The 18,296-nt window shown below is 40.6% G+C and overlaps 1 protein-coding gene across 3 annotated transcripts in view; it reads right to left on the bottom strand.

Moving 5' to 3' along the window:
- ANK3 (ankyrin 3) overlaps window positions 1-17,562 on the bottom strand; it is a 347,827-nt gene extending 330,265 nt beyond the window's left edge. Inside the window, exon 1 of one of the 3 annotated variants that reach the window (XM_051982618.1) lies at window positions 17,113-17,562. In XM_051982618.1, coding sequence (XP_051838578.1) covers window positions 17,113-17,226 — 114 coding nt within the window. In that variant the 5' untranslated portion in view covers window positions 17,227-17,562. The remainder of the gene's footprint in view (window positions 1-17,112) is intronic. The other 2 variants (XM_051982616.1, XM_051982617.1) reach the window with 2 other exon arrangements.
- Window positions 17,563-18,296: the final 734 nt, after the last annotated feature.

The raw sequence follows: 18,296 nt of genomic DNA, 5'->3' as shown, positions 1-18,296 counted from the left end.
TTTAAAATTAATTTTGTATTTATTTATCTGTGTATAATAGCATGAAGGGAATTGTAGAGTATAAGCTTCTTAAGGGCAGGGATTGTTTCACTCCCTTGCCACCCCCAGCCTCTATAATTCTAGTGCCATTACAGTGTCAGACACACAGTAGAAGTCACTAAATGTTTTGTGAATTGACTTAAATATTTGTTTTGAATAAATCCTAAAAAAAAAAAAAAAAAAAAAAAACCTTCGGAGAGGGAGTGGTTTGCACTTATTGTATTAATTGCCAAGAAAAATTTCTTTAACTCTCAAAGAAAATTTTATATCCTGTTAATCAGAACAATTCTGGCTTTCACACTGGTGAAATCCAGTTTCACTGGCAACACAACGAAATTCGAGCTGGCCTCTGGCTATCTCATCGAAGTTGCTGCTGATGTTGAAAAAGAAATCTAAAGCCTTTCTCTTCCCATACCTCAAATGGCACTTTCCATTCTAACTGATACGACCCATTTGGGGACAATTAACTAGTTATTGTATTGGACCTTACCTCTGTTCTTGTATGAAATTCAGGGACCCAGGCTGGAAGGTAGTGATTAGAAAATGCATCAGATATTGCTACGTAATCCAACATTTATGTTCATCAGCAAAGTGATTTTAGTAGTTGTCCTCAAATCAACGACCTTTTTCAGAATGATCTATGCAGACCTGACTCTAAGGATCACACTATTCTAGAGTTAGAACTAGAACACACCTTGAATGGCATCAAGGCTGAGCTCTTTATTTGAGAGATGAAATACAGGGCAGCTGGAGGTAGAGACCTGGATGTGAAGTCAAGGATATTTCTCTTCTTCCTGAATGCAAATCTGGCCTGGGACACGAGCTATGTGACTTTGGGCAAGTTACTTAATTCATCTTGCCTCAGTTTTCTTATCTGCCAAATGAGCTGGAGAAGGAAATGGCAAACTACTCTGGTGTCTTTGTCAAGAACACCCCAAATGGGGTCACCAAGAATTGAAAATGAATGAATACGGCAATGGAGAACCAGAGAGTATTTGTCTGAGGTCACATAGTAGAAGACTAAGACTTTGAATACAGATTTTTCTGGTTCCCTTAAAAGGTTTACTTTTGTGTATGGCATATTTGAAGGAAAATTTTCCCCTTTTTTCTTTTGCTTTTTTATATCCCTCATTTAAAAAAAGATAAATAACCAAGAAGTTGATTCAACAAATTAAACAGATCTATTGAGCTTCTACTAAGCACCAAAGGAGACATGAATGATTTTAATTATACACAATGTAAGCAGACCAAGGTTTACCAAATACTGTTTTGACAGATAATCTATGAGGCAGGTGGACTAAGAAGTATGATTCTCATTTTACAAATGAGGAAACTGATCTTAAATTCACTTCAACGGAACAAACGTTATTGAAAATTCAGCCCAAATGGTATCCAATCCACGAAGACTTCTTAATGGCCAATACCAAGAGCAATTAAACCCCTGCAGACTATCAGAGAACTCCCCTTCCCACTCACTACACCACCCCCATATTTTTTTGTGCCCATGCTGTTTCTCCTTGTAAACTATGTAGAGAAACATGGAAAGATTTCTTGAACTGATACAAATTAAAATAAGGAAGACCATGGGAAAACACAGACATGATTACAGCCACAGAAATGGAAAGAACAATGACACAACAATCAAAATGATCTGTTGATTGATGACTAATGTTGCAAAATTAGAAAAAGCAAGCCTGAGCTCAAAGATGTAAGAGAAGACAAATAGTCCTTAGCTCCTCACACTGAGTCCAGCTTGTTTACAGAGAGATTGGGGGCTATACATGTGGCGTGCTGAATACAATGTTTTGGGTGTTTGTTGATTTTAATGAAGTTCCCCCCATCCCCCCATATCATTCTTTTAAGGAACACTCATTGTTTATAGGGGGTAGCTCTCTGAAAGCTAGAAGGGGGAAGGATACAGGGGAAAGGATCTAGGCAATATAAAAACCAAAGCTATAAAAATTTATTTTAAAAACCAGCTCGGTAAGGAAAGGATAGCGGCAAGGTAGCACTGAAAATCAGACTTTGATCTGCATGATGTAGACTGATGAACGCTAGTCATTAGTGTTAATTGTCAATTAATGGAAGTATTTTGGTTTTAGTCCTGGTTTTTCTTACTATTTGTGTGACTGTACATATCACTTTACCTCTATCTGCCTCAGTTTTCTTATTAACAAGACAGGAAAAATAATAGATCAACAAGCCCCAAACCTCCTGAAATAGTGACTGTTTTACTTTTTTTTTTTTTTTTTTTGATTTGTGTTTCCAGGGATGGAAATACAATATAAGTATGTGTGACATTTACATGGCACACATCAAGCCTGACACGTAGTAAGTATTTAATATTTTATCTATCATTTATTCTCCTGCTAGTCCTCTAAAAAGAAGTAATAAATAGACTCACTACATGAATGTCAATTTATAATAGTAAATTATACACCCTGGAAATAAATATCAAAGTATGTAAAAGCCATGTATCTATTTATGTATCTATCAATCTATGTATCCATCTATTCACACATATAGGTACACATATACATATGCTTCAATATAACTTATGGATACACAATTTAGTTATATATACATGTACATGATATATGTGCACACATACACACAAATATATGTAAATACACGTGTATATATCTCTAAGATATATAACTTACTAAAGCAAATTGAAATTTTTACAATTTTTTATCTATTACCTCTTTTTATGAATCATAGAAATATACATGTGTTTTAGTTTTATGTACAATTATGTAGATATCTTTATGTATATCTTTATATGCATTGTTGTTCTTCGTTCTTGAAAAGAACCATGGATAGGGAGATACAAATGTACATATATGTATATTTCCCTGTCTTTCTGTCTCTGTCTCTGTCTTTCTCTCTCTCTCTACACACACACACACACACACACACACACAAACAAACAAACATATGATGTTTGAATTTGTACAAGTAGCAGGTTACTTCTTGGTTGTAACAATATAAATCCTACTGAGGGAATTTGTTCATTCATCTGTTGTAAGTAGTTTTTCACTGACTAAGTCACAGAAGCTCAGGATTGAAGGGGACTTCCCCAAGTTTTTTGGTTTAATCCATACCTCCGGATAGCTAGGTGACATAATGAATGGAGCATTGAACCTGCAGTTAGAAGACCAGCTCAAATCCTGCCTCAAATGCTTGCTAGCTCAGTTATATGACCTTGATCTCAGCCTCAGTTTCTCTATCAGTCAACTGAAGATAATAGCACTGACCTCATAAAGTTGTTCTGAGGGTCAGAAGTGATAATAAATGCAGTACTAAAATTGTTATATAAACATTATTTGTTGTCATACTAATAATTCTTATTACCTAAAGAGAAATCAACTTTCTGATGCAAAAAAGATCTCCAGGTCTACATTCAGATTTGCTATAATGTCCATATTATGACATTATGACAATATAAAGTGGATCTCTTACTACCCATCCTAATCTTTAAATATGTTTTATCATCTTTCTTTATGTTTAATCCCTACCCTCACTGGATTATAAACTCCTCGAGGGCCCAACCCAGGATTTAATTGCCTTTGTCTTTTTTCTAGTCTCTAACTTGAACTGAATTGTGCAGGATCTTAATGAATGGTTATGGAGAAGAGATAGGCAAGGTGAGGTCAGAAAAGAAATGACTCATGGTATTTATGAATGAACATTGTAATTTCCACAAGAGGCTCTAGAAAGGATACTCCAAGCGGGCATCCCTACTTTCTGAGCTCCAGAATTCTTTAGGCGGTGGTGGCGGCCCTTAAAGACAACTTTATTCAATAGATATTTGTTGAGTTCTTCCTATGGGTGAGCGCGGAGCTGAACTCTGGTCTTTCAGACATCAACCCTCTTTCTACTCTGCCTTTCACTCTAGTCTTAAACTCTCGGGGTTAAGATAGCTCAAACTTATTTTAGACTCCTTGATACTCAATGGCTAGATCTCTGGACTTAGAATTATAAGAAGACCAGAATTCAAATTCTACTTAGGCACTCATTGTGTGAACCAGAGGAAGTCAACTCAATCTCTCTCTGCCTCAGTTTCATCACCAGCAAGTTGAGGTTAAAAATGGCACTCACCTTCCAGGCTTTTTGTGAAGATTAAATGAGATAATCTATATAAAGTGCTTTGTAGACAGCTAGCTATTATTATCACATCAAGGGGAAACCAGCTTTCCCCCTTCAGCTCCCCACTGGCTCTCTTTCTATCCAGGGACGATAACCTCGACCATCCTTCCACAATTAGCCCTTGGAATGTTTGAAAAACCACTGTTCATCCCTTCTGTGTTTTGTTTTGTTCAAGGAAAACGTTCCCAGGTGTGGCAACTGATTCTCACAGAACATGGTTTCAGGTTCCCTCACCGTCCCACTGCTTCCCTTTGGCCACGTTCCAGGTTTGTAATATCCCTTTTAAAACATGACACCACGACCTAAACACAATACTCCAGGAGTGGGCTCCCTGGCACGGAGCACAGCAGGGGCATTAGCTCCCCTAGTCTGGACACTCTGCTGCTAGTAAAATATGGCTTGGGATCAAATGAACTTTTCTGGCAGCTGGGTCCACGGACGGCACCCATACATTTGGCTTCTAATCAACCTCCAGGCAAAATCATTCTGAATGCAGCCAGTCTTTCCTGATCCCCTCTTCCCAAACCACCATGTATTCAATATGGATATACTGCACATACTGAGAGTCAGAACTCTGTGGTTCACCTCCCTCCTTCTTCCTCCCCAACCCCCCAAGTTAGGATGTAAATTTTTTTTTTTAAGAACAGGACTCAATCTCTTTATCTCTAAAGCCCCGTTCAGGGCTCGGCACACGATAGGGAGGGCTTAATAAATACATGCTAGCTGATTGGTTGAATGACTGAATCCTATCTTTCTATATTGCCTATTTAGAGCTAATGGAGGACTTGACATTTTTGCCAATGACATTTTCCTCTTGCTGGAATGAAGCCTTTATTTTTGACTTTATAGCCCTTTTGAACCCTGTTTTGGAGCACCCCAAAAAGCTCTGTGTCATATTCAAATGGGATTAACAATGCCAAGTTGTTTTTCATCAATAATAATGTTACAAATGTTAAGCCACAAACAGCACAGGGCAGATCTCTAGAGCAACCATTCCAGGTTGACATCAATCAATCAATCGATCGATCAGCTGTCATTGGGAATAGTCATCTGACCAGGCCCAATTCTGTCTATAGCTCACATGGCCCACCTTGCTCTAACCTCTCTCTTGTCTACAAGGAATAGGGTGTGAGATGCTAGTCACATCTCCAGAGATTAGAATGAGAGCTTCTTGAGGTCAGATACTGGTAAATGATTAATAAATGCTTTTTGATTGGCTGACTAAACTGAGGCCATGGTGGAGGTGTTATTTAGCTCAGTTTTAATACCAGAATTTAAAGCTCCGAAAACCAGGAACAACAGGCGGAAGTCACAAAAAGACAACTGATCCACCAGTGAATTATTAAAGCTTCCATTATCCAAGAATCCATGGTCTCATGAGTAGGGCTGCTCCTCTACCAAGACAGACTGAAGTCTCTGAACCTCTGTGGATTTCCTCTGTGAATGGCTGCTTGAAAAATTCATGACCTCAAGGCCAACCATTGGGTGATCAACTGTATCAAAGCTACCTGTACGGGATCTGTCTTTGTCAATACACTTGAAGCCTTTCCATCGTGGAAGGGCTTGCCATGGCATCAGGCTTTGTGGACACAAGTCTGAGAGCCTGGAGTCAGCTCCATTTGAAGGAGAAGAGACACAAGAAAGTGACAATGAACCCCAAAATGGACTCCATGAATTCTGAAGGAGCTGTCATGTTTAACCCATAACCCAGCATCCTAACTCACTTAACGGGCAACATCTAAAGGGAAGGAAGAAACATTTCTATGACATCCACTATGTGTCAGGTACTATGCTAACCTCCTTACAAATATTATCACATTTGATCCCCACAATAGCCCTGCAAGGTAGGTGCTAATATAATCTCTATTTTACACTTGAAAAAACCAAAGCAGACAGAAATTAAATGACTTGTTCAGGGTCACACAACTAGTAAGGTCAAATTTGAACTCGGTTTTCCTGACTCTGGGAGCAGGGATCTATCCACTGTGCCATCCAGCTGCCTTGAAGTCATGACATCTTAATCTTAAATGGGTCAAACTATCAGAAATCTGGCCTGTTAGGGAAAGATTCCAGATAAGATGTTTCAACCCAGGGCTTTGCTTTTGAAATGGCAACCAAACAAGTTTCCCAGTTAAACCTGGATCAAACTCTTGCTACTGTCTTTAAATTTATAAATATCTATCTCCTAAAATTTAGATACATGAGATTGCTAAAGGAAACTGTATTCCTTCCATGTTTTAAGTTACACATCAGTCAACATAAAAAGCCATGAAAACTGCTACTTTTTTCTAATTACTGCCTCCTTACAACAGCTAACTTAAATACTGGTTTCCTCTTTTATATATATCTAATAAATAAACATTTTAATTTTTAAAAAAGATACATATTTATTTATAAAATATCTTCCACTTTCTAAAAAAAAAACACATCACAGGTTTTCGTGGAACTCTGGTCGCTTTTGAGATATCATTTAATTATATCTGACTTTTTGGGAATTCTTCTCATGAGAAGCAGCATAAATCTATGATCAAGGATGAATATGGCCAGCAAGAAGATGAGATATATAGACATCAAGAATGAGCATGAGAGATAAGAGGGCAAACTCACATTGGTTTTGACGAGCCTATGGAAAGGAGCTCTGGTTTGGTCAGTGTGGAAGCACTTTCCACCAAGACAAATGCAACACATTCAAATCTCTATCTTAGAGAGTTGCTTATATTACAGAGAACTTAAGTGGTGAGCTCATGGATATCCCAGTAATATGCATCAGAGTCAACATTGGACTGAGGCCTTCCTAATTTTAAGTATGGTCCTGTAACCTATAGAGCTCACCGCCCATCAGCCATCCTGACAAAGCCAGAGCTATGCCTCCAGCACTTTGGATAGATCCCCTATGGTGGATTCAAGGAACAATTTAGAAAAGAACCACAGAAAACAGTCTTGATGTGATTTATCAGAAAGTGTATTCTCAACAACCAGACCTCAGAGGCCCTGAAAAACTAGCAGGACTACATCTTTCTTCCAAAATACAGACATCATGTACCATAAAGAACCATTAAATCCATTTCCGGTATAATTTCAAATCAATAGCACATTCCCTTTTCCCCAGAAAATTTCCCCTTATAATGCTTGTTGTTTGGGAGTGTGAGCATGAAACTACAGAAAAGGATTCATAAAAAGAGAACTCAGAAATGTTTCTTCAAAGACAACATAAAGGTACTGGTACTATACTGGAACATCTGCAATAATGTTAATCATTTGGTAAAACAATCTCTTATTAAGTACCTACTATATGCCCAGGAAAAAAAAAGAGAAGCAAAAATGGTTTATTATCTTGACTTTGAGGCCATACCCATGGAGGCCAATGCACAAGTTGGAGGTCATTAAAAGGGATTTCATTAAAACAGGACTTAAAAATATTCTTACAAAAGATATCCAGATTCCCTTTTTTTAAACAAAACTATATAATAAATAGCACAGTGTACCTTGAAAAGAAATCAGCTGACAAATTATATTTCCCATTCCTAAGTCACAATATCATAGATTTTGAACCATAAGGGGCATCGGAGATCATTTTAGTCTAACCACCTCATTTTACAGATAAGGAAAATGAGTCAAAGAGAGTTCAAATGAATTAAGATCACACTGCTTCTCACTCCCAAACCTAAATTTATTCCTCTTTATCCCCCTACCTCTCAAAGTCAGAGGACCTCTCAGCCAGGTACTGGCCAAAACTTCCTCTGCTCAGCTCCCAAGATGAGGCAAAATCAGGTATATTCAGGGCTGTGAATATAGAAGACTTTAAACACATCAAGAGCCATATCCCACCACTTTATTGCCTCATTTGACTTCCATCCTCACCTATTTGAGAAATATGTATACAATCAGACGTGCACAAATGAAATAGTTCCTACCCTCCAGGAGATCACTTCCTGTTACAAAGACAACATAAATTTCTATGGGTGGTAGAATGGAAACAGCAATGGATTTCTATTTAAAAGACCGGAATTCAAATCCCAGTTCTGATGCTAGCCACCTGTTGTCCCGAGTGATCCATTTACCCCTTTTGTATTTCAATTTTATTATGAAATGATGGGGGTCAAAGTAAATGATACTAGCAACGCTAAAAATCACCCCTTCCTAAGAATCCCTATTTCTTCCAGCTTAGCTTGAATGGGCTCTCTCCTTACTGCCACCTAACAGAATCCCCATTCCCTCTTTAACTGGGCTCTGGCCGCACCTTCCCCATAGAGCTGTTCCTGGTTCCCATTCCCCACTCCAAGTGTTACTTTCTTTCCTCAAATCACCCCGAATGGATTTTGTATTTGTCCTTCTATGGACATGGGGTCATAGGACCATTGCTTGGGAGCTGGAAGGGCTTACAAACTATCTAAGGCTCAGGGAGATTAATCATTTGAGCAGTATCATCCACTAAGTGATAAAAATGGGATTTTATTTCCACTACAAATTTCCATCTATAAATCTGACTACAGATTTCTGATAGAATGCTGTTGTTCTTTTGTGTCGGACCCTTTCTAACTGGAATGTTTTGCCATTTCCTTTTCTAGCTCATTTTACACATGAGGAAACTGAGGCAAACAGGGTAAAATCATTTGTCCAGAGTCACTCAGCTAATAAGGGTCTGAGGCCAGATGAGTCTTCCTGCCTCCAGGCCCGGCACTCTTACTACTACGCCACTCTCTATCTTTCTGATAGAATACAAGGAACTTTTTCAGACGGGAATGATTTCAATTTCATCTTTGTATCCCCATGACCCGGAACAGCATCTGGAACACAGTAAGCACTTAATAAATGCTTGTTGAGGAGTAGCTAGAGCACTAGCCCTCAAGTTAGGAGGACCAGAGTCTGGCCTCAAACACATAACACTTAATATCTGTGTGACCCTGATGAAGTCACTCAACCTCACCAAAAACAAACAAACAAATCAATAAATGCTTGTTGGCTGATTTATTAATGATAGTTAAAGCTATTATGGAAAAGGCAGTTTATGGTTTCTATATTAGTTGCCTGTGAACGGTTAGACTTTTATTAGGTCTACCCAAATGGAACAGTCAGAGAAAATGAAGCTCGGTCTGCCAAAGCTCATCCACACGTCTCCCCGAGTTTCTCACCAGCAACCTGAAAGTGCCGCTTCCTGCTGCTCCAAAATCTGGCTCCGTGAATGGCAGGGGGGCAGAGCCACCGACTTTTTCAGTTCTCTGGTCCCAGCACTGATGTAGAGTGAGGCAGAGGTTCGGTATATTCGTGAAGCACCAAAAATTTCCACCAGCAATCTGATTCACGGCACTCCCCACACAAGAGACTACAGGGCTTGTATTTCCCACACAGCCAAGTCCAAACTCTGCCTCTTTTGATTTTTAAGACCCTCTCTCCTCTGGCCCCCTTTCCTCTAATCTTACTTTTTTAATTTCTCACCAAATGAACTCTTTGCTTCAGACAGATCTTGTCACTGTTCCCTGAAGAAAACATGTGTGATTCATTCCTTTCCAGGCCCATAATACATTCTTCCTCTTCCCCTATCCTGTGGTACTGGCAGAATGACCTTGTTCTTGTTCCCACAAGACATTGCATCTCCCATCTCCCACCTCTCTGCCTTTGTTCTCCCCTGATCCTGAGTGCACTGTTTCCTCACTTTCACTCTTTAGAATTTCCTGCTACCTTCAAAACTCAATCCAAGCACAGCCTTCTCCCCTTTTCTGATTCTTCCATCTCCTAATGCATCCTTAGTGAACTTCTTCTAAATACATGCTGCTATCTCACACACATCACCTCTCTCTCGAGACGGGCCACTCATTGAAGGCGATGACTATTTCTTTGTCTTTATGTCACAGAGTATGGTCACAGAGCAGGTGCTAATAAAGGCTTGTAGCTCCGTCATCCCTGGCTGGCCCTTTGCTAATGTTGATTCTCTACCTCTACCTCTTACCTTTGCTGACCTAAAAGCTCCATCATCCCTGGCCCTTTGCTAATGCTGATTCTCCACCTCTACCTCTTATCTTTGCTTACCTGAAACCTTCTCAATCTTCTGTCTTTGCCTCCTCTCCAAGCCTTCCTCACTAACCGAGCCTCCACTAAACTGAGTCTCCTCTGACCTCCTGCTGAATCCATAACCCATGACCCAATATAGAGTGTTTGATTCTCTCTGCAATAACGCTGATATATTTTAGTCTCCTCTCAGATGAAAAGCTTCCAGGGAGTAAAAACCCCAAATTTCTGTTTCTTTTGTTTCTCCCACAGTTAAGGACACATCGCAGAGTCTCAATATATCAAATGGGGTAGTGTATGTGAGGTCTTTTGTAAGCCATATAATTCTATATAATGCTAACTAACATGATTATTCTAGTTAAGCACCCAATGATTATCTTTCCAGTCTCATTATAAATGACTCCTCTCCTCGCATGAGCAATCAGCCTTTTCTCTGTATCTCACACACATAGCCCATCTCCTATATTCCTCTCTTTGGCTATACATCTCTCACACCCAGAATTCTTTCCTCTTCATCTCACCCTATGTTTTCTTCAAGACAAAGTTGAAAGAGCATCTTTATAATAAGTAAGGATTTTAAACATTTTTGTTCATGGACCCCTTTGGCCAACTGTTATTGAATCCTGATCAGAATTGTGTTTTTAAATGTAACATAAAATAAAATAAAATAAAATACTGAAGATTTCAAAGGAAGCCAAAAGTTAGAATAAATGTCATTTTAAAAATCCAAGCTCACAGAGGCCCAGAAATAGAGCCATGGAACATAAAGGTGATCTTTGGACTCCAGATAAGAGAGGTAAATGACTTCTTGTTCAACAGGAAACTTTTAGTGATCCTCCAACTTTTTTCCCTAGCAGCTTCAGATTTATTTCTGTTTATTTCTGTGTATGCACACATATACACACACATAGAAAGAGGGAAACAGAGAGAGACAGACAGACAGAGAGACATACACAGAGAGAGACAGAGAGAAAGAGAGACAGAGAGAGAGACAGAGAGACACATATACACACATACAGAGTCTTTCCCAGTAAGCTCTTGGATGGCAGGAATTATTTCATTTTTTACTTTGTAATAAATGCTTAATGAATCTTCTTCAATTAACTACTGAAAACTTATTTGGAAGCATCACGATCTGGAAAGACAAGCACCTAATTTATAGTCCAAAAGAGCTCATTCAGTTGTTGGTTTGCCTCTCTCCTACTAGTTGAATGACCTTCAATAAAATGCTTACTCATGGACACCTCCCAATGACATGGTGCTAGCCATTCTGATGCGACTTAGATCCTAGTGGCACCATTGGGAGAAATGTTCTTTACAAACTAGAAAACACCCTAATGTTCTGAAATATCTGACAGCGCGGTCAATTTTGCTTCTTGCTTCAAGAGGAAAAATTTCAGAAAGGGTTGGTTTTTTCCTTTTAATCCTTAAAGCATATGCAGAGAGGGAGAGAGACAGTCTTGGAGTTAGGAAGAGCTGAATTCAAGTTCTGTCCTTATCATATATTAGCTGTGTGACCATAGGAAAATCACCCAACTGCTCTGTGTCCTCAAGCATCTCTCTAGGACTACAGGTTACAGACAAGTTGAAGGCTTGCATTGGTGGAGGGGATTTTCATACTGGGAACTCATGACATTGATGAAATCACAAGTTCAGTCAAAAACAAATAGAAAGAGGTAGAATTGTGTTGGGAAGGGGAAAAGGAATGGGAGTTAAAGATGTAGATTCTAGTTGGAAGGAAAAAAGAGAAGGAAAGAAAGAAAGAAGGAAGGGAAGAAGGGAGGAAGGAAGCAAGGAAAGAAGGAAGGAAGGAAAGAAAGAAGGAAGGAAGGAAGGAAAGAAGGAGAGAGAGGAAAGGAAGAATGAGGGAAAGGAAAGGAAGAAAGAGAAGACAGGAGGAAGGAAAAAAGGAAAAAGGGAGAGAGAGAAAAAGAAAAGAAGTAAGGAAAATGTAGGGAAGGATGAGGGAAGGAGTGAGGAAAGGAGGGAAGGAAGGTGGGAAGAGAGGAAAAAAAGGAAGAAGGAAGGGAACAAACATTTATTAAGTGCTTACTTTATGCCCCTGTACCAAATGCCACTGATGAGCTGTGTGATGTGACACAGATCATGTAATCTCTCTGGCTCTGTTAACTTGTCAGGAAAATGAGAGTGTGATAAACCTTAGCCTGTTACAACAGGCGGCTTGTAGGTGTGTTTCACAATTCTGCATCTGGCTAACATATAATCAATAAGAACAAATCTTCATGAAGAAAAACAAAAAGCTTTGGATATGAGTAGCGGCAGAAAACATGAATCATAGGATTATAGGTTTAGAGAAGGGAGGCTCCTTAGAGATTTTACATTTTACAGATGGGGAAATTGAGGCATATAGTGATTAAATAACTCCCCTTGGTGAGTTCCTTCTGGGCTTCCATCTGTGAAGCCTAAGTTTCACCTTGCCATCCTTTATTTTCCAAGCTCTATTTCTATTATTTTGACTCTTCAGGGCTCTTGAACTATTTTCCTTCCCTACCTATCTTTTCCATCCCCTCAATGCTTTTCCCTTTGTGGGTTCTCTTCCCATATTAGAATATAAGCTCCTTGAAGACAAGAGCTGTCTTTCTTTTTGCTTCTACTTGTGTCCTCAGGATGTAGCTGAGTACCTGGCACAGAGTTCTTAATAAATGCCTGTTGACTTGCCTTCCCTCCAACATGTCAGCCACTGTACTGTGTTCTGAGGACACAAAGTTGAAAAAAAAACAGTCCCTGTCTCAAGGAAGCTTCCATTTTAATCTCACTAGAGAGTACAATTCTCATATGCAAAAACACACACAAAATACATGTTAAAGACATCGGAATCTCCAAGAATCCAGGATTCTAAGTCTCTTGTTTAATGGGCTCTATTTCTTTCCGAGGGTTGCTGAAGAGAAGGGACTTTTTAGGTAGCATTCACTGCCCACACAGAGACACAATGGCTCCATTTTTAGTGTGTTATCCAAGTATATCAAAGCTCCAAAGTGATCAACTACCACTTAAAGAGAATGGATTTGCAGCCATTCCTTTAAAGGTGAGGACCCTAACGAGGTACATCGTTTCTCCCTTTCTTTCAAAAAGAATATTTTTTTAGCTAAAAAGAGGAAAGTGCAGATTGAGAGGGGAAATCCATCCCTATAACCAGCGCCTTTAAGAAGGTAAACCCCTTGGTACCTGAAGCTAATCTCCCTTGTAGAGTCTGAAGGCCTGGTTGCTAATGTCTTCAAACTGACGTTGAGTATCAGCTACGTACAAGGGCTCAGTCGATGCTAGGAAAGGTGGCCAAAGATAGACAGAATCACCCTTTGCCTCTTGGGATGACACCACAGTTGGAGTCAGGATCACTCCTTAAGCCCCCTCCTTTTCTTAGGACAGAGGGCTAGTCTCACTTCTTTAAAAGGAAGTCTTTCCTAACACCCCCAATCACAGAAGCTCCCAGTGAATAACGTAACATAAAGGGGAAGAAACCTACACATTTCTTTTAGGAAACTTGCTTGAGGAATAGAACACAATAAAAAAGTAGATAGTGCATTGGATCTGGAGTCAGGAAGACTTGAGTTCAAAATTGCCACACTTACTGTGTGACCTGGACAAGTCACTTAATTCTGTTTGCCACCTGTAAAATGAACTGGAGAAGGCAATGGCCAACCACTCCAGTATCTTTGCCAAGAAAACCCCCAAAGGGGTCAGAGTCAGACATGACTTAAATATTTTTGAGTGTGGGACTTGGAGTCAGGAAGATTCGAGTTCAAATGTGCCCTCACACACTTACTAACTGTGTGACCCCTGAACAAACCGCTAGACTTGTCTCAGTTTCCTTACTACTAAAAATAGGATAATAATAGCATCTATTCCCTAGGTTATTGCAAGGAGCAAATGAGATACTATTTAAAAAGTGCTTTACAAACTTGAAAGTGCCATATAAATACCTGCTATTACTATTAAAACTATAAAAGTGAATCCTAATATAAACAACTTAGCTTGATGCCCGGCTTAGAATAAGTACTTAATACATGCTTGTTGACTTTCTATTTTGTAAAAATTAGTAATCAAAACATGAAATCTAAAAATAAAATTCCATTAATCACTTATTTCCATCAGATGATAAAATTTTCATTTTTGTGGGGCATTCTTTGAATGAAATGTGCCAAGAATAAAAACAAAAGCAGCTATTGCAATTCAGCTGATTCTAACTCCTCAAAGTTTGCTGGCAAGCACTTTGTCTCCTCATGATCCATCTCTGGAAGAGACCACACATTGTTCGCTGGGTCCTTCAAAGAAGCCATTACAGTTGAATGTCAAAGCAACACAAAGTGGGTGCGTTTATTACGATTAATTACTAATATCCTACGGTTAGGTGGCCCAGCACTAGGGAGGCCCGAGCCCTTTGTGAGTAGCCGGGGCCGCGTAAGGCCTGATGTCTCACTTTATTGCCTCATGGATCTCAACCGGATTATCAGAGGGGTCCCATTTAGCATAGACGTTCCCTGCCTCTGCACCAACACTTAGGACATTTTCTCCGTGATGATCCCTACTCATAGACAGTAGCCCTTGTGAGCATCCTAGGGGACACAACAGAAACCAGCAGCCCTTCCTTGCCGCAAAGGGGCAAGTGAGGGCATCTTTCTAATCCTCCGAATATGAAACACAGTCATCTAGAACTCTGGAAAAGTCTTAGAAAAGGAGATTATGGATGTCAAACTCTTTGGGAGCTTTAAAATGCCATATATATATTATATAGAGAGTTATACTTGTATTATTTTAAAAGCTGGGGGAAAATAACAGTTCACTATGAAACGGATCTGAAGTCTTTGCCCTTGAAAAAGAACTAGGTATTGTCTACTCTATGGAACTACAGGGAATTAGTCGGCAGTTTTAGAGTGATTTTCTTTTAATCATGTCCCACCAAAAGCCCCTTTAGAAACACATACATCCCTTCTGTTGGATTCTGGATGAGCTTGTAAATGTATGAACATTCTGATTTTAAATAATGACAAGCACTGAAGGCAGAAGCCATGTGCTACTTTTTTTACTTATTCTAAATGCCAGGGAAAAAAATTAGGAAGACAAATTTCAGGTAGATCAATGGTGATTTTTCTCTGTCCCCTTCTGACTGCTAAGAGAGTTCCCATTGGACAGCTCTCTGTCGTATCGGTAATAGAGCATTTTGAGCCTGAGAGCAGATGCTTCAGATCCCTCAATCCAGGAACTTCTCTTGCCTCGTCCCTTCCCAACAATCCCCATGGACACAGGCACACAAACACACCCTGGCATCAGGCAACACAATGGATGGCAAAGGAAGGCTGCAGCCCGGCTTAGCCAACAAGTCTTATTTAACCTGTAGGTATCAATGATCACACTGTAGCTTGAAGCAGCCCTCTAATAAATCAGAGTACTCGGGGTGATCTGATTGCTTCCAGGGAGGGGGGAGGGCAGGTCGATAGCGACATAGTCACATCCCAACATAACACGACAAAATTAGAACGAGACAGAAGAGAATACGGTAATTTCATAAGCTCTGCTGTAGGAGGCCCTGAAACCTGCTCGGCAAGGAATATTTTAATCTGAGCTGGAACTTTTGCCAAGAATATACTCAAAAAGTTTGATTTGCGTATACATTTAAAGGGGAAATAATCTATATTTAACATCCTGCACCAACTGTAACCCCTCCAAATCCTCCTCCTAAAGCATGCCGTGTAACAAAAGGGCTCAGCGCCCCACGCCTGGATGGGGTGGGCTCCCAGCAGTATGGGAAGACCAAGGGAAAAAAAGGCAGCTAAATACTGAGAGCAACCCAGCGAAAAAGATGCACATATGTCGAAAGGAGTCTACATGCCATTTAGAAAGCGTCTCACATCACTGCTCAAAGCAAATTAAGATGATCCATCCCTTGGGGATTCTCACAAAGACACATAAAAATGCTTTACGACCTGACGCCGGCATTCGGATCATGTACTTTGGGTCAAATTCTATTAATTGTCATGAAAGATGGACAATGACTCTGGGGCCTCCTCTTCCAGATCGGTACTCAGGTGTCTGAGCTAAGGGCACAGCCCCCAGACACTCAACAAGGACTCCTCAACTGTAATATAACACCACTGACCTAGAATTTGCCCCCACCCTGTTCTTCCTCCAAATCCAGAAAAAGCAAAACAAAACAAAAGTCCAGAGATCCCACCAGTCACTGCCCCGAGCCTCTAAACAGCCAGGGTGCTGAAGGCTGCAGCTCTAGAGATTTCTGCATTCGAGATAATCACCCAGGAGAGAAAGATCAGCATTTGTGATCTTGAGATGGATTTGACAAAAGAAAGTTCATTCTCTCACACTATTGCGGCAGTGTCTTCCAACCCTACACCTTTCAGAAATCAGGACGAAAAAGGAAAAATAAAATAAAATTCAAAAGACCACAAAGCAGGAAATGACTTTTCTTCTCCGCCTCTAAGGTCATCGATTTGTTTGGAGGAAAAAAATCTCACATGTGACACAGTTCCTGCATAAAGATGGATCTTCCATGAGAAAGACCCATGAGAAGTATCAAGGCGAACTTTATATTCTCTCCTTCAGACCCCAGGTCAACACTGTACATTTAACCTTGAAATTGTTACCGAGAAACTACTTTTAATTCCCTTGTAACACATTTTTTTGTGTCATGGAAACCTGACAATTCCTATGTGAAATGAACACACAGTTCCTGCATCCTCCCCGCAACCATCCACCCGGCTGATAAAGGCTCCGATTTCTTCACAAGCCCCATGGCTGGGGGCCCCCCGGCTCCTGCAATCGGCCGGTCCCCGTCGCTTCCCCCAGAATTCACCCTCCGTCTAAAGACGGCCCCAACATGCTCCTGCCGGTCGCAAAACAAAGGAATCCGGGCAAGATTCTTTGCCCTGCTCCATGCAAAGATACCTTTTTCTTCCGATCTCGGGACCGTTTTCGATGTTTCCTTTTTTTCTCAGTCTCCTCTTCGGCATTGATCTCTAAATCCCTGTTTTTCTTTAATTGAGACGCTGCATGAGCCATAATGCATTTAAAGAAATCCTTTAAAACAGGGCTTCCTAGCAGAAAGAAAAAGGTGATCTTCTCGGGGCACCTTTAAGAAGCTTCATAGAAACATTCCAAGCCCTGACAGGAGTCCTTTCGGCCAGAAGCAGGAAGACGTGGAAAATCCAGAGATACCGTCCGAAGCTTTGTAGTCTTAGGAACAAAACTGCTGGGGCTCCGGCTTCCTCCTGCACCTTCCTTTACCTGCGGCTTTGCAAAAGGCTGCAGCCATAGTAATGCATTTAACGTAATGAAAAAGACAGCTGGGACAGAGAAGGCTGCTGTATTGTGCCTGTATCCCCTGCCACCAGCTGGAAGTGCCTAAGTCTTTTCACGGAAGGGGGAACACAGCAAAGGATGCTCCCCCGTAGGAGAAAAATCCCGAGTCACCACACAGGCAGCAGACACCAGCCAGCACCAATTCTGAAAATCTATTTTAGAAACCCTCGAAAAAAGGACAGGGCTGCAATTTATCCATCCCTGCAAGGGCTGCTTGGAGAATCATTTAACCTCCAAGAGAATGGAGCGGTTCCGACTTTAGGTTAACTGCTGATGGTAACCAGAAGAATTAAATTATTTTTTTTTTTAAAAGAAAATGTCACCCTGCTACGGAGACCCTGGGTGCATTCTGTAGGAAACAATGCATGCTTTGCTGGTTCCAACAGTGCGTCCTTTATGCTGAATTATCAATCCCAGTATGTTGGGTGGGAGAGGATTACAGAAAGCCTTGTCTTTGGAAAACCAACATGCTTATTACAACACATCATACAGAAAGATGTGATCGTGTCGGCGGGCCGAACAGATGCCCGATTCATCGCAGGGGCCGCCCCGCTCTCTCGCTGGAGCCCCTGGCCCCCCAAGTGGGAAATCGTGGCTGGGATCCCCTGGTCTGAGGGTTTAAATATGGAGATTGGGGCTTTGGGGTTAGGGCTGGCTTCAATCACCTTACTCTTCCGGACACCTGAGTCCCTCAATGACTGCAGCTGCTGAATATTCATGATGGGAGGGGGAAGTAGCAGCAGTATTCAAGGCCTGCAGGAGTCCCAAGG

This window comes from Antechinus flavipes, chromosome 2 (assembly GCF_016432865.1).
Source record: "Antechinus flavipes isolate AdamAnt ecotype Samford, QLD, Australia chromosome 2, AdamAnt_v2, whole genome shotgun sequence".
Lineage (NCBI taxonomy): Eukaryota > Metazoa > Chordata > Mammalia > Dasyuromorphia > Dasyuridae > Antechinus > Antechinus flavipes.
The sequence above is the reverse complement of the archived record's forward strand: the minus strand, read 5'-3'. Positions and strand labels throughout refer to the sequence as shown.